The sequence below is a fragment of the Carlito syrichta genome, unplaced genomic scaffold, assembly GCF_000164805.1.
Source record: "Carlito syrichta isolate Samal-C Ts95f unplaced genomic scaffold, Tarsius_syrichta-2.0.1 Scaffold311833, whole genome shotgun sequence".
NCBI lineage: Eukaryota > Metazoa > Chordata > Mammalia > Primates > Tarsiidae > Carlito > Carlito syrichta.
Window position 1 is genome coordinate 208,290 of NW_007255929.1, and position 14,581 is coordinate 222,870.

At 36.4% G+C, this 14,581-nt stretch overlaps 2 protein-coding genes across 6 annotated transcripts in view; one reads left to right on the plus strand and one right to left on the minus strand.

Annotated features, from left to right (window-relative positions):
* ABI3BP (ABI family member 3 binding protein) overlaps positions 1-9,058 on the plus strand; it is a 192,664-nt gene extending 183,606 nt beyond the window's left edge. Inside the window, exons 60-64 of the mRNA XM_021718108.1 lie at positions 3,398-3,477; positions 4,509-4,538; positions 5,448-5,609; positions 6,722-6,844; positions 7,779-9,058. Coding sequence (XP_021573783.1) covers positions 3,398-3,477; positions 4,509-4,538; positions 5,448-5,609; positions 6,722-6,844; positions 7,779-7,894 — 511 coding nt within the window. The 3' untranslated portion in view covers positions 7,895-9,058. The remainder of the gene's footprint in view (positions 1-3,397; positions 3,478-4,508; positions 4,539-5,447; positions 5,610-6,721; positions 6,845-7,778) is intronic.
* Positions 9,059-9,429: 371 nt separating this feature from the next.
* TFG (TRK-fused gene) overlaps positions 9,430-14,581 on the minus strand; it is a 37,268-nt gene continuing 32,116 nt past the window's right edge. For 3 of the 5 annotated variants that reach the window (XM_021718110.1, XM_008069147.1, XM_008069146.2), the window contains exons 7-8: positions 13,589-13,687; positions 9,430-10,230 (exon numbers count right to left, since the gene is read on the minus strand). In XM_021718110.1, the coding sequence (XP_021573785.1) occupies positions 9,848-10,230; positions 13,589-13,687 (482 nt within the window). In that variant the 3' untranslated portion in view covers positions 9,430-9,847. Of the gene's footprint in view, positions 10,231-10,929; positions 10,971-13,588; positions 13,688-14,581 lie in introns of all 5 variants that reach the window. The other 2 variants (XM_008069149.1, XM_008069148.1) reach the window with 1 other exon arrangement.

The window sequence follows — 14,581 nt, forward strand, 5'->3', positions numbered from 1 at the left end:
ATTTATTGTAGAGATGAAGTCTCGCTGCCCAGGCGGGTCTCGAACCGGCGGGCTCAGGCAATCCACTCACCTCAGCCTCCCAAAGGCGCGGGATTACAGGCTGAGCCACTGAGCCTGGCATTTTTTAAAGAAACACAAACCTGAGAAAAAGTTATGGAGGACAATATTTTTGAATCCTTACATGTTTTTAAATGTCTGTTTTACATTGATACTATTGTTTAGCAGGACATGAATTTTAGGATAAAATGGAGACTTCTGAAGGCATTGTTCCCTTGTTTTCTAACTTGCTGTATCGCTCTTAGGAAATCAAATGTCAGTGATTTCAATTGTTGTTGTTGAGGTCTCACACTGTCACTGTGCATGGCACAATCATGGCTTACCACTGCCTCAAACTCCTGAGCTGAAGTGATCCTCCTGCTTCAGCTGGGACTACGGACAGGTACCACTATGCCTAATTTAAAAAAATAATTTAAGTGACAAGATCTCACTATGTTGCACAGGCTAGTCTCAAACTCCTGGGCTCAAACAATCCTCCCACCTTAGCTTCTCAAAGTACTGGGATTACAGGTCTGGGCCACCATGCCCAGCCTTTTTTATTGGTGGCCATAAAGCAGGCCTTTTCAATCTAGAATCTCATGTCTTTCAGTTCAGAGAAATTTCTTAAGCAATTTCTGAGATAATTTTCTACTCCCTTCCCCCTGCTCTCTCTACTAGAGTTCCTACTAACTGGTTACTAGTATTCTCTGAAATAATTGTTTTTCCTCATTTTTTCATCCCCTGGACTATTTGTCCTAATACTTGTAAAATGTCCTCAGCTTTATCTTCCAAAATTTCTATTTGAAGTTTCATTTATGTAAATGTAGTTTATTTCAAAGAATGTTTTCTGAATTATTAAAATAGCATCCTATGCTTATTTCATATGTACAAATTTTCCTTGAGACATCACTCTTACTTAGACCTAATAGTGTCAGGCATCTTGTGATAAAATGCTTCTTGGGAAAAATTTTACCACCACAAATATTTTTGTTTATATAGGGTTTAATCAGCATATATATACATACACTTTCCAATTCCTATGTTAATTAAATTTAGTATAAAATGATTTCTTCCAAACTTGTCAAATGTCATACAATGTTGGCAAAAGAACAGAAAAAGTAGCTTATGAATATTTGTGGCCAGGCTAAAAGTGGAGCTTAAGTGTACATAACTGTGAAATCAAAAGACATGGAGATGGTTCCAGCAATCAGGCTTGGCCAAAGCACGAGGCTTTTGGCAATGGTCTGGAACGAATGTGGAATGCACTGCCCACTTGAATCAAAGTCCAGATGCCTGTGATTTCTTTTTTCCATTTTCAGTTCTCTGTCGTTTTGTGGGGGTTTTGCTTTGGTTTGGTTGTTGTTGGTGGTGATGTTTTGAGGTTATTAGGCCTCTTAGCAAGAATTTAAGTGCTTAAAAACATTTGGTGGCTCAGCCTGTAATCCCACGCCTTTGGGAGGCTGAGGTGAGTGGATTGCCTGAGCCCGCGGGTTCGAGACCCGCCTGAGCAGGCGAGACCTCATCTCTACAATAAATCAAAAAATTAGCCGGGCGTGGTAGCGTGCGCCTGTAATTCCAGCTACTCGGAAGGCTGAGGTGGAAGGATCGCCGGAGCCCAGCAAGTCGAGGCTGCAGTGGCCGCTGGGTGACAGAGTGAGACTCCAACTCAAGAAAAAAAAAAAAAAAGAAAGCATTTCACATGAGAATCCCCGATTTAAATGAATGATACACGTCTTCATATTGACAAATGACCATGGCACCTTCTGTTGGTTGTGCAGTTTACAAAATGCTTTCATTTGCATTCTCTCATTAAAAACCCTCTGAGGAAGGGTGTTAATTCCCATTTCAAAATGTCTTGAAGTTTGAAAAGCAAAGAGTTTTATAGTACAAGGGTTTTGAGCCTTGATGTTTTCACCTGTAAATCGGAGTAAGTCTCTCATCAGCGTTTGTGTGTTGTATTACTTTATATATGCAGAATGACTAATGCACCTGATACATACATACTATGCATGCAAGAAGTGGCTGCCATCATTGTAACTCTCTGCCTTCTTATACTAGACCCAAGCAGTGTTTCAATGCAGTGCCCCAGTGATGAAGACATTGTCTCCCTGTCTCAAGTTTTTTTCTTGCTCACTTGGTACCATCTGTACCAAACTGACAGCTGTCATCCTTCTGTTTTTCACTTGTTTATAAAATATTTTTTGTGTTCTGAATTCTTAATTACAAACTTCTCAAATATGGAAATCATCTTCCAAAAACCTTGTACAAATCTGGGAGCCTCTCACAATGCTATTGGTTGACGCAGGTTGCCTTTAAATTCAAATTTCTTTCACTGCTAAGTCTGCTGCTAGAAGGCAATCTTAATTTCAGGCAAATGGCAAATCACTCTGCTGTCTGAATTTCTTAGAAGGGTTTGCTCTGCTTACATATTTTATGAATAAAATTTGTCAAACCCTGCACAATTTGATGAATAATTCTTAAAGACAGACTCACTTAATTCCAAGGGCCATAGGGTTCTTTTGGGGGTTTTGTTTGATAAAGAGCCAAGGGCTTGGCTGACATAAATCTAGTTTATGGAAAGGAAAGCCTCAGTCTTTATGTTCCAACTCTTCACAAGGCAGCACTACCACCCACGCCCCTTTTCTTGAGACAGCATCACTTCCGGGAAACTAGGAAATCCTTGCAAACGAACATTTTTCTGTATATCTATTTCAAGAGCTTAGTCTAGTAGTTCTCAAATAGCAGTGGGCACAGGACTCACCTCAGGAACTTGTTATAAATTCCTACCTGAATTCCCTCAAAAATGTACTCAATAGCTAGGGTGGAACAAGAAATCTACATTTTAAACATACTTTAATGTATGCTGTCATATCATGTGATTCTGACATAAGTAGTTCAAATCCCACAATGAGGAAGATGGCCTAGATTCAAGGTTATACCTAGAGTTGTGCTATTAGGCAATAAAGAGGAATCTTTCCACTTCTTGGGCCCTGTGAAGTAGCCAAGACATTTGAAGAAAACCAAGCCTTCCTGGTTGCTGGAATTAGCCTTGGTTCACCATAGATACCTTTTACCTATGTGTCCACTATTAACTTTCTCAGTTGTTTGTACTAATTTGAAGTTTGTTTCAAAAAAAAAAGACAACCATCTTTTCTCTTAACTAAATGCTTATACCAAAACATTAGATAAGTTGTTTAAACAGTAAAATTAAGAAAACATTTTTCTTCCCTCTACCTGCTTGTAGAAGGTATCACCATTCGCTATCATCATGATTTCAAAATAGAATCAGGAGGACTCGGTAATAACAAGGGAATGTTGCTTCCTACCACCATGTATTACAATTTTTTCTTTCCCTCCACAGCTATGAATTCCAGGTGAAACCCAAAAACCCACTGGGTGAAGGGCCAGTCAGCAACACAGTGGCATTCAGCACTGAATCAGGTAATCCCATCAGCAGGAATTCCCAATGGAGCAAGATTCTCATAGGGAGCTTGTTTGAAACCCAGTTAATACTATGCATGCTCAAAAAATTACTTTTATTTCTAAAAAACCATCTATGGAAAACAAACTGATGAAAGTGCCCTTAGGAAAACACCACGTAAGCTTTTCCTCACTTACCTTGATGTCAGGAAAAAAAACATAATCAGCCTATACTCTTCAAAAAATCTAGTGAATGCTCACCTGTATGCATAAAAACATCAGTGAGTACCTCCAAAAAGGGAACTCATGATAGTTTTTTTATACGTTATGACAATTACTAATTAGATCTTCCAAGTCCCAATTCCTTAACGAGGTGCATCTGTATATACAGCATTATAATTTGCATAATAATTGTCATACCAACTATAGTTCATGGCATCTTGGTGATTTTTACCATGAGTAGTTTTTATATGAAACTACAAGACGAGCCGGGCTCCATGGTTCAGCCTGTAATCCTAGCACTTTGGGAGGCTGAGGTGAGTGGACTGCCTGAGCCCGCGGGTTTGAGACCCACCTGGGCAACTTGGTGAGACCTCATCTCTACAATAAAATCAAAAATTAGCTGGGCGTGGTAGTGTGCGCCTATAGTTCCAGCTACTTGGAAGGCTGAGGCGGAAGGATTGCCGGAGTCCAGCAGGTCGAGGCTGTGGTGGCCGGGAGCGGCCACTGCACTCCAGTCTGGGCGACAGAGTGAGACTCCAACTCAAAAAAAAAAAAAAGAAAAACTACAAGAGGAAACTTTTTAAATTGAAGTGAAGGTTGGAACAGCAACAGAGACTCCTAACCACTCAAATCACATGTAACAGATACCTGGCAGGAGATTATTCAATTAAGAGCAATTTCCAAAACAAAACAGACTTTCAAGTTCAGCCTTTAGCAAGAGTGTACCATTTTGTAAATAACAACTGTTAAGCATCCACCTTCCTCACCATGCCCCTGGAATGTTGGGACAATCCTGATGTCTGCCTTTTGTGTTTGTTATTTCTCCTCAGCCGACCCAAGAGTGAGCGAGCCAATTTCCGGTAAGTACCTGTCTCAATGGGAACCGACGACATGCTTTCCAAACTGATTCAACTAAACAGACAGGACAGAATTTGAGTCATGATTTCACTTTTTTCCATTTAGTCTTCTTAGAATATGAATCAGATGTGAATGTTTACATAACACACTAAACAGCACTGAGAACCTATGATGTTCTCGGAACAAGGTGGTCATTTGAAACTTGCTTTCACTCATGTATCAAGTCAGCTCAAATTTTCTGTTTAATAAGTCAAGATATAACACCTTTATTTCTACTTTTAACCAACATTAAAGCAGCAGTTTCAATTTTATAATATGCTGCAAATAAGAAACCTGAACCTAAGGGACACTTGTCTACATCTAGCACTGCAGAGGCCGTTCAACACCTAAACACACTGCTCTGAGATTTATCTTACTTATAAATAAACTTATTTTGGTTTACTTTTTTAAACCTTTGTAACATTTTTAGTTCCAATATTTGGCACTAGGAAAAACCAGTTATCAGTAAGTTGACAATAAACTTTTCAAACTGCTTTTTAAAGCTTTAAGATACCTCTTAAGAGCCGGGCTCAGTGGCTCAGCCTGTAATCCCGCGCCTTTGGGAGGCTGAGGTGAGTGGATTGCCTGAGCCTGCGGGTTTGAGACCCGCCTGGGCAGCGAGACCTCATCTCTACAATAAATCAAAAAATCAGCCGGGCGTGATAGCGCGCGCCTGTAGTTCCAGCTACTTGGAAGGCTGAGGTGGAAGGATCGCCGGAGCCCAGCAGGTCGAGGCTGCGGTGGCCGGGAGCGGCCACTGCACTCCAGTCTGGACGACAGAGTGAGACTCCAACTCAAAAAAAAAACCAGATACCTCTTCAGTACCCAACAGTAAGATAACGAAACTCAAACCATGTGTTTTCCTAATACAGCAGGAAGAGATGCCATCTGGACTGAAAGACCCTTTGATTCAGACTCTTACTCAGAATGTAAGGGCAAACAATTTGTCAAAAGGACGTGGTATAAAAAATTTGTAGGAGTACAGCTGTGCAACTCTCTCAGATACAAGATTTACTTGAGCGACTCCCTTACAGGTAAGCAGGGCTGCCAGACCCATTTTGAGCCTCTGACTCCTGGGAATCTTTTGCAACATTCTATAACTCGGTCGTTTCTAGGGAGAATTCCAGGCACTAAGGCGTGATGTAAATATAAGTTTCCCTCTGAGCAAAATGTTATAGTTTTCATCTTAGAAAACAAAGATTAAAGACAAGCTATTAGAAGGTAAATAAAAATGTAATTTGAAACAGTGCCACCATGGCAAGCTAGAATTTACCAAGCATGGTAAAGCTCAATTTTGTTAAAATCACCCCAAGGATAAAAAGCCTATAGATAATAAAAGTAGTTTATTAATATCTAACAATATTCATGGAAGGACTATAACATCTTTTAGATAGCAGAAGAGTTATAATCCTTATGCCATTCCAATAAGGTTTCAATTTTCTATATACATTCAGTAAAAATTTTAAAAACACAAATATATAAGCTTGGCCCCAATATTTAAAAAGATAGATTTTCATTCATTCATTCAACAAATATTTATTATCTACTTTGTGCCAGACACTATTCTAGGTGCTGGAGACAAAGCAGCAAAAAAGATATTTATTTCCTGCTTTCATGTAGCTTACCTCTTCTTCCTCTCCTTTGTAGGAAAAGACAACAAATACGTGAATAAATAATTATTTGGAAGAGAATTTGTAAAAGGGTGAGAGAAAATGGCTGAGCAAGGATTGAAAGCTCCTTTAGTTAGACTGGTTAGGGAAGGCCTCTCTGAAAAAGTAGCACTTATGCTAAAAAGAAAATTATAAGAAGGAACCAACCATCCAAAGGTCTAGGGAAAAAGCATTTAGAGGTAGAGGACAAAGAAAGTACAAAGGCTTGAGACAGAACATTCCCAGCCCGTTCAACTAGTGTGACAGAAACTCAGTAAGGGGAGGGGCAGGAAGGCATGAAGTAGGGACTCTAGCTGGGAGACTGTTTCACAATTCAGTCAAGATATCTGTGGCTTGAACTGGAGTGAGAGGGCATGGGGGGAAATGTACAAGAACAAGAAAGATGATTATCTGAAACTATTTGATCCAGAATTATCACATATCAAAGAAAGTAAGATAGTATAAGAGAGTAACACTTCTTATTTCTGGTTCTTCAGGAAAATTTTATAACATAGGCGATCAGAGGGGTCATGGAGAAGATCACTGCCAGTTTGTGGATTCATTTTTAGATGGACGCACAGGACAGCAACTCACTTCTGACCAGTTGCCAACCAAAGAAGGTATGTTTCCGGATCCTCCTCTTAAGCGACAGGGTTTTACAGATTAACCTAGAAAGAAATCAAGCTGAGCAAAGCGATCAGTTTAAAAAGAATTCTGTAGTACTACTGCTCCACATATCTAGCTAGGAAAAAATGAAGACTTCAACATGAATTTGTCAACTAGGATAGTGAGCCAAGGGAAGTTATACAGACATATATAAGTGTTTTCTACTTCAAAAAAATCTGAAACAGCTATAAAAATAGTGTCTCCCAAACTTAAATCATTCACACATAACCCTTATGATCTTTGTCATACTAAGCATACTTGTTATTTTTTATTCTCTTAAAGTTTTTTTTAAAACTATTACTACCATAAATGGAAATGTAACAGTATAATTTACCTTATAAGTAAACATATAATTAAAATAGAAAATTTTGCTGAGAAATAAATAACTTCTGTAAATTGCTAAAGACCCATCAGCACCAACCTACGTAATGAGGACTGAGTAAGATTGAAAATTAATCCTTGTCTAAGCAGTGAAGAAGGGGGTAAATTAATTGTTCATATTACCCAGGAATCACCAGGAGTTTCTTTAAATACTTTAAACTATTTGATTAGATTTTTCAGAAACATATTTTGTTCACTGGCACTTAAAAATAACCAATTGTACTAAAAGATGACTTAAGCTCTGTGAATATATTAATGGATAGCTGAGCTTGTTCTCAGACACCACCAACCATCCCAATCTTAACTTGCTATGGCAAATGTCAACAATCTTTCAGGTGCCCATTGTAGCCAGCCACCCGGGGCCTCTGTTGCTATTAGTTCTCTAAATTACCTTGCTTCAGAACCCAGAGTAACCTTCAGTCATTCAATGACATTTTTCAATCTACAAGCAGTGAGGGCAGAAATATAATATAGCAGCTATTAAAATGAAACTATTTTCCCTCTTAGGCTACTTCAGAGCAGTCCGCCAGGAACCTGTCCAATTTGGAGAAATAGGTGGTCACACCCAAATCAATTATGTTCAGTGGTACGAATGTGGGACTACAATTCCTGGAAAATGGTAGATGCTGCACCATACGCAAAAGTACCTTCTGTTTCTGTTTCATCATGGAAAAAAAAAGTCTTTGGAAACACTATGGTATTTGTCACATTCATTTAAAGCTACTTTGTTTACTATGTATAAAAGTCTACAATCTAATTAATAGCAATATTAGATGTTTATTAGAAGATTGCTGAGAGTATTTATCAGGTTTTACAAAGTCATTTTAAGAAAGCAAGATATTGACATTAACAGAATAACATTTTTGGGAAGCTGGCTCCCTATTCATGGTATTTTAAGAGATTGTTTGTATATTATTTATCACACTGTTGTAATGATGTTTTGAAATACTTTTATAACAAAATTAACATCAAAAAACTTATACTTTTTAAAAAATATTTACTTTTTTTTGACGTGTACTCTCTTCCTATTGATGAATTAATTCCATAAATCTCTACTTAGTTTAACTTATTGGATCAAATTATCTTCAGTTTATGTATCTGGGGGGGAAAGGTCCTAGCATTCATGTTTATTTAAACTTCAATTTTTTAGCAATAGCTGAACAGCTTTTGTGAGGAACTTAGTTACACATTCATGCTAATATACACTTCCTTAAAATACCTGCAAATTAAAAATTTGTTTGAATCAGCACATTTCACTTCAGCTAAAAATGAAGCTGAGACGCTGATATATTCAAGTTTCAAAAGAAACATTGTTTTTTTCTCTACCAGTATGTATGTAACGACTTCTGAATATACTTTGTCAAACTATCCCTTTGAGTAATTGTCTTCATATTGTTTCTATGAGTCTAATCAAACTGTATGTACTTAGAGACTGAATGTGAAATCTGAGCACAAAAAGATAATGCATGAGACCCCTAGCACTTAACAGGTTATTTACTATATATTTATGCATAGGACCTCTGTGAATGAATGTATCAAAGAATGTTTTTGTAACTCTGTTCAACTTAATCTGTTATGAAAATCTGACTCATTTTTATTTAAAAAAAAATATTGTTTCCCTTCAGCTGGGGAGGAAGATGGAAATTCTTGCTACATTGTTGCCCTCATTCTGAAAGGACTTTTCCCTGTGCTTACCTTTCAAACATGCTTCAATTTTATCAGTGCTACATTTTGTATTTTTCAAACAAGTATAAATTCTGCAATAAAGAGGTGTAGTTTTTTTTTAAGATTTGTATTTTTTTTTAATTTCTGAATGGTTCACCAGTATGTAATATACCATTTATCTCTGTAAGAAGGGAAATCAGTAATTCAGGATCTACCAAACTGCTCTTATATTTTTTAATAGTGTATTTATTATGTTTATAGATTAAGTTAACCAGTCTTCCTGTGAAGACTATTTTATAGTTTGTTTTAAACCAATGATTGTTAAATGCATTTCTTTCAAAGGAAGGAAGGACAAAAACCAAATGGTACTGTTTTTCTGTGAATGAAAATCTGTAAGTTAAAATGTTAAGACCAAACACCAACAAGTATTTCTGAAAAATATGACTTTTTTCACATATATATTAATGACTAAATTAAATTTCACAACCTCTAGTGAATTCAATCATCTTTATTAACCTATCAATGTTACATAATATCTAGTCTTTTCAAAGGGCTCTACTTTAGTACATCAGGTTAATAGTAAAAAGCCAAGTAAGATGGCTAAACCTCAACCTAGCATTTTAATATCCTCTGGACAAGGGAAGCTAGAAAGTCAATCACTTTACACACATAGGAGTAGTGTTCCAAAATAACTAGGAAGCTGCTACATTTTTAAGCAGGGAGGAAAAAACTTTCATTTTGGTCTTTGTGTTCCAGCAAATCATACTTTCAATTAACAGCAACAATGATATCATAAAAAAATGCTCTGCTTTTTAAATTTCTGAACTTCAATACAAATTAAAATAGTAGTATTGGAGTCTTCTGGGAGGCAAATAGCTAGCAGCTACATTGATCAGTGTGGCAGAATCTCCTTATCGATAACCAAGTCCAGGTTGGGTATAGCCCTGACCAAAGGGAGGACGGTTACGTGCATAGGGGTTAGGGCCACTTGGAGGAGGGACCATGGTGCTTCCAGAAAGAGGAGTAAAACCTGGTCTTGGTTGATAGGCCCCAGGCTGGCTTGGAGCCACTCCAGGCTGAGAGGCAGGGGCCACAGTATAAATAGTAGGCTGAGAAGTTTGGGTGGCATAAGTTTGTGCAGGATAATTGCTCGCCTGGTACTGCTGTGGTGTCTGAGCAGGCAGTTGTTGAGGCTGACCAGAAAAGGCAGGAGCTGGTGCCTGGGAAGTTGGTTGTTGGCCATATCCCTGGAACTGCTGAGGTTGCTGGGGTCCAGTCTGCTGACTATAGCTTGCTGAAAAGGCAAAATAAATAACATATATCTTATTTCTCTTTTAGTAAAACTTTTCCAGATAATTAGTCTTACTGTTATGGACCAAAAATGATGAGAAATCTAAGAGATATTTATATAACAAGTAGAGTGGTAGACTCATCACAATTTTAAGAACAAATAGCTACAAAAGAGGCATTTTCTACAATATTTTAAACCCTCTAATCCAAGACTATATCATCCCTGACAGCAAATTCCCGCTCTAGCATAATTCCTAGAAAAGAGTAGATGCTCAAATGATAAGTGAAAAAATATTTTCTAGAAAGACCAAAAATGCAAAAGCTAAACAGTCATTAATCAGGTTTTTCAGGAGAGACCTATTTAACAACAGTACCAAATAAACACATTGTAGAGAATGAACATTTTAAAATGAAACAATACTACAAATACATCTTCAAGTTTACTCACTCTATAAAAACTACATCAGTTAAGAATACTAATTACCATTTTCACAATCCTTAAAATCATTCACTTCTTTTAGATTTGGTATCTGATGCTTTTGTCTTTACAATTCAAAATTTTGACTTAGGAGTACAACATAACACATAAAAAGCATAACATATTGCCCCACAAAATCTAAATTCATTATTTACTAGGATGTACTTTTTTTTAAAAAAGAAAGTCTGCTTCACTGAAAACTTTTATCTCTACCATGAAACACACCTGCAGCTACTTGCAATGAAACCTCTCCATTGACTGGAATCCTGTCAGCATTAAATACCAGATACATAAGAAAATTATTAAAATATGTACAACCCTGGATTGAAAAAAAAAAAAAGGATTGAATGAATTTGAGTATATTCTGAACTCACCTTGAACCTGGGTTCAAAATTTACTCATGAAAGAAACCTTTATGACATACTCCATGAACAAAACTGGAAAAAGGTCACAGAGGGAAACTGGCAAACCAACAGAGTGTCAAAGATGGTCCAATGTTACCACCACCACCACTTAGTCCCCAAGCAGAGTATTTAGTTGACTATTTCCGTATCTCTCAATCAAATTCAAAGTAATAGGACTAATGAAATAAAAAAATGCAAAGATCATAATTTTTCAAAAACCTACATTTTACTCGAAGTGAAGCCCCTGACTAAAATTATTAAGAGCAACCTTAGTTAACAAGTAAACCAAATTTCTACAGCATTTTACTCATGGTAGTATCTAAATACTAAATTGAAATCAGTTCATGGAAAATCAATTCATGGAAAATCTTGAATGTCATAAAATTTCTCCTATCCTCTACATAAAACTTAACTTAAATTTTTTATGACAAGTTTTTGGAGAAACAGATGGATTCAACTTTTTATTTAAAATGTCTAATCAATTTAAGACTGTAAGAAAAAAAAATTTTTTTAACTGCCTTTTTATCCTGGCAACTGAAATCTAAATTGTTTTTTTAACTGAGTCTGGAAGCAAACAGATTTCTAATTATTAATCAGGAGAGGAAATAACCCTAAGGGTTGAGAATGCCATTTTATTAGCAGCCCACTAGTCTCTTGACCATAATGTGGCAATGATTCATTACATATAGAGTCTCCTTTCCACATCCCCCCAAAATAAGTAACTTTTGGTAAAATACATCAGAATTTTCAAGAAATGGAAATTCTATTATTTTTTTAATAAAGAGTCTAGCACTATCTAGCCTTTCATGGAAAAAGACTGCCAACCCCTAGCCTAGGTTGGAGAATGCAGAATGGCACAGGGAAGTACTTAACTGTGAAGGTAAGAGACCTGTTTCTGGTCTAGCTCCATAAATGGCTACACATGCTTTGACAAGTCACAATCTCTTTGAACCCTAGTTGCCTCTTTTATAAAATTAGTGGGTAGGACAAGTTCAGTGGTCTCAACCATGGCCGCACATTAGAATGACCTGTGATGCTTTTAAAATACCAAAGCCTAAGTGCCACCCCCAACCAAATGAAACAAAATCTCTGGGGGTGGGACCCAGGCACCAAAAAGCTCCCCAGGTGATTCTGAAACACAGTGAAGGCTAAAATTCCCTGGGATCTGATGATTAGATCCCTCCAGCTCTGATATTCTCTCTATAAATTATATAATTTGTAACACTTTATTTTTAAAAATTGCATTCTGAAAACAGCCTTCCACCTAACATAATCCAAGCTTAAATTCTATTTTATACAATTAAAAACAAGTAGCTACAAGTTAAATCACTCTACAACAAATACAATCTAAATAAAATTGCTCTAAGAGTTAAAATATGTCAAACTTCAATTAATGACAGAATGTGACGGTCTAGAAGTCAGCAAACTTTTCTGTAAAGGGTCAAATAGTAAATAGTTTAGGCTTTGTGAGCCACAAAGTCTCTGTTGCAACTACTCAACTCTGCCATTATATTGCCAAAGCAGCAACAAACAATTTAAAAATCAATGGAAGTAGAAATGTTCCAGTAAAACTTTATCCACAGTAACAAGCAACAAGTCAGATTTGGCCTGTAGGCTATAGTTTGCTGAACCCTGCTCTAGCTAATACTACAAAACTCCAGAAAATAGAATTTAGTCAAGATTAAACCTACATAAATTATTTTTAATTACAGTTAAAATTTTGGTTGTAAAACAAGAGTTGGTCACAAACTCCTCTCTGACATAAATATAAAAAATTCCAGAATTATAACCAGAGATTTATCATACTTAAATACATATAATCTTCAGTGGACAGATGGTAAAACAGAATCAAAATACCCAGGATGTTTATTTAAAACAACTAAATGTTATTAGCTGTCTTAATTACATTTTATACAATTGTATTTTGATAGCCTGATTTTGGTACTGCTACCTACTTGCAAGAGATTTAAAAACCCAAGTAGTTTAGTTTGAATTTAGTAAGATCACCTTTCCATGTTGAATGAACTGTTAATACTTCTACAGGTACTAAGAGTACACTGGATTTATGTGTTACACATAAATGGGAGAAAGGAGGATCTTGCATATTTTACAATTCTAAGTCACTTAAAAGGCAAGTTAATCATCTTAGTAAGAGTTGGCTTTGTATTAAAAATGTTTTTAGGCTGTGCCCCAAAGTGTCAAAATAAAAAATATTGATTAAAAAAAAAAAGTTTTTAAACTACAGGTTACTGCAGTCATCTGCTATGATTATAAGTTGTATATGCCCCTGGAAAATTGAAATGTTAATTTACAATAAAATATTAACATGTAAAATATTTAAAAATAAATAAATGATGGTTCCCTTAATAAATACTTAATAGCTAGGGTGACAATGCATTACAAATAAAATAAGAGGAAGAGCTTAAAGTTTAATTAAAAACAAAAAACCAAGAGTCAACTGCCCTGTGACACCTGCTCACCTGAATACTGAATACCATACTGCTGAGGCGGCTGGGGCTGAGCCTGTGGCTGCTGTGCTCCATAGCCAGCCTGCTGCTGGTACTGTTGGTACATCTGACCTAAAAAAAAAAATACAAGGAAAAGAGGCAGGTTTAACCTGGCAGAGAGAAACGTTTTCAAGGCACGTTACATTCTCTCCCCACCCAAACACATAAACACACTGAGTTGACAATGTACAAGAATGTGCTTGTTCCCTTTAAAATGTCTACGAAGATGAGAAGAATGAACAATTTAAGAAGTGTGATTGCTCTGCTGTGAATTAACTGCAGAGAACTAGTTGGCAACAAGCATTATGTGATGTAACACTAGTGGCTACCACTTCATAAAGCCCAGAAAAGCAAATGTTTTCAAACCCAAATGTCAACAAATAAGTTTAATAATGTTCAGTAAAAACCATGCAAGCTGAAAAGGCATAAATGAAAATATAAGAAAAGTGACAAATACTATTAATAGCATCTAAATCTTTCTAAAAGCACTACGTTCATCCTCTAAAGGTTTGGACCTCTGTCATCATAGGAATGGACTCTGTGGTGGCAAGGAACAACATAACATATTTTGTTCCAGAACTCAAACACCTTTGTCAACAGTTTTATTTTCTATGAATACCAACATCTGAATGGTCTAGTCAATCATATAGAATCCAATAAAGCTTAAATGGTTCTTCATAGCACTTTTAAATAATGGCAGACCTTTTTAACACTGGGGATGTGTTCTTGGACATGAGAGTCCTAGCTGGGGTCAGTTCCTGTGGAGAAACCTTTGAGACATTTATTACTTGTGATTTTCAAGCAACAATTTACTGGTTTTTGTTTTTGTCATTTCCACTAATTCTCAGTTGTTTTAATGGTGAGCGTAACTAAATCTAATGTCTACAGTGCAATAAAACTTGCATTTTAATGTCTAGCATGTATTTAAGGTTTTTAAATGATATATGTTGGGTATTTCTTGAAAAA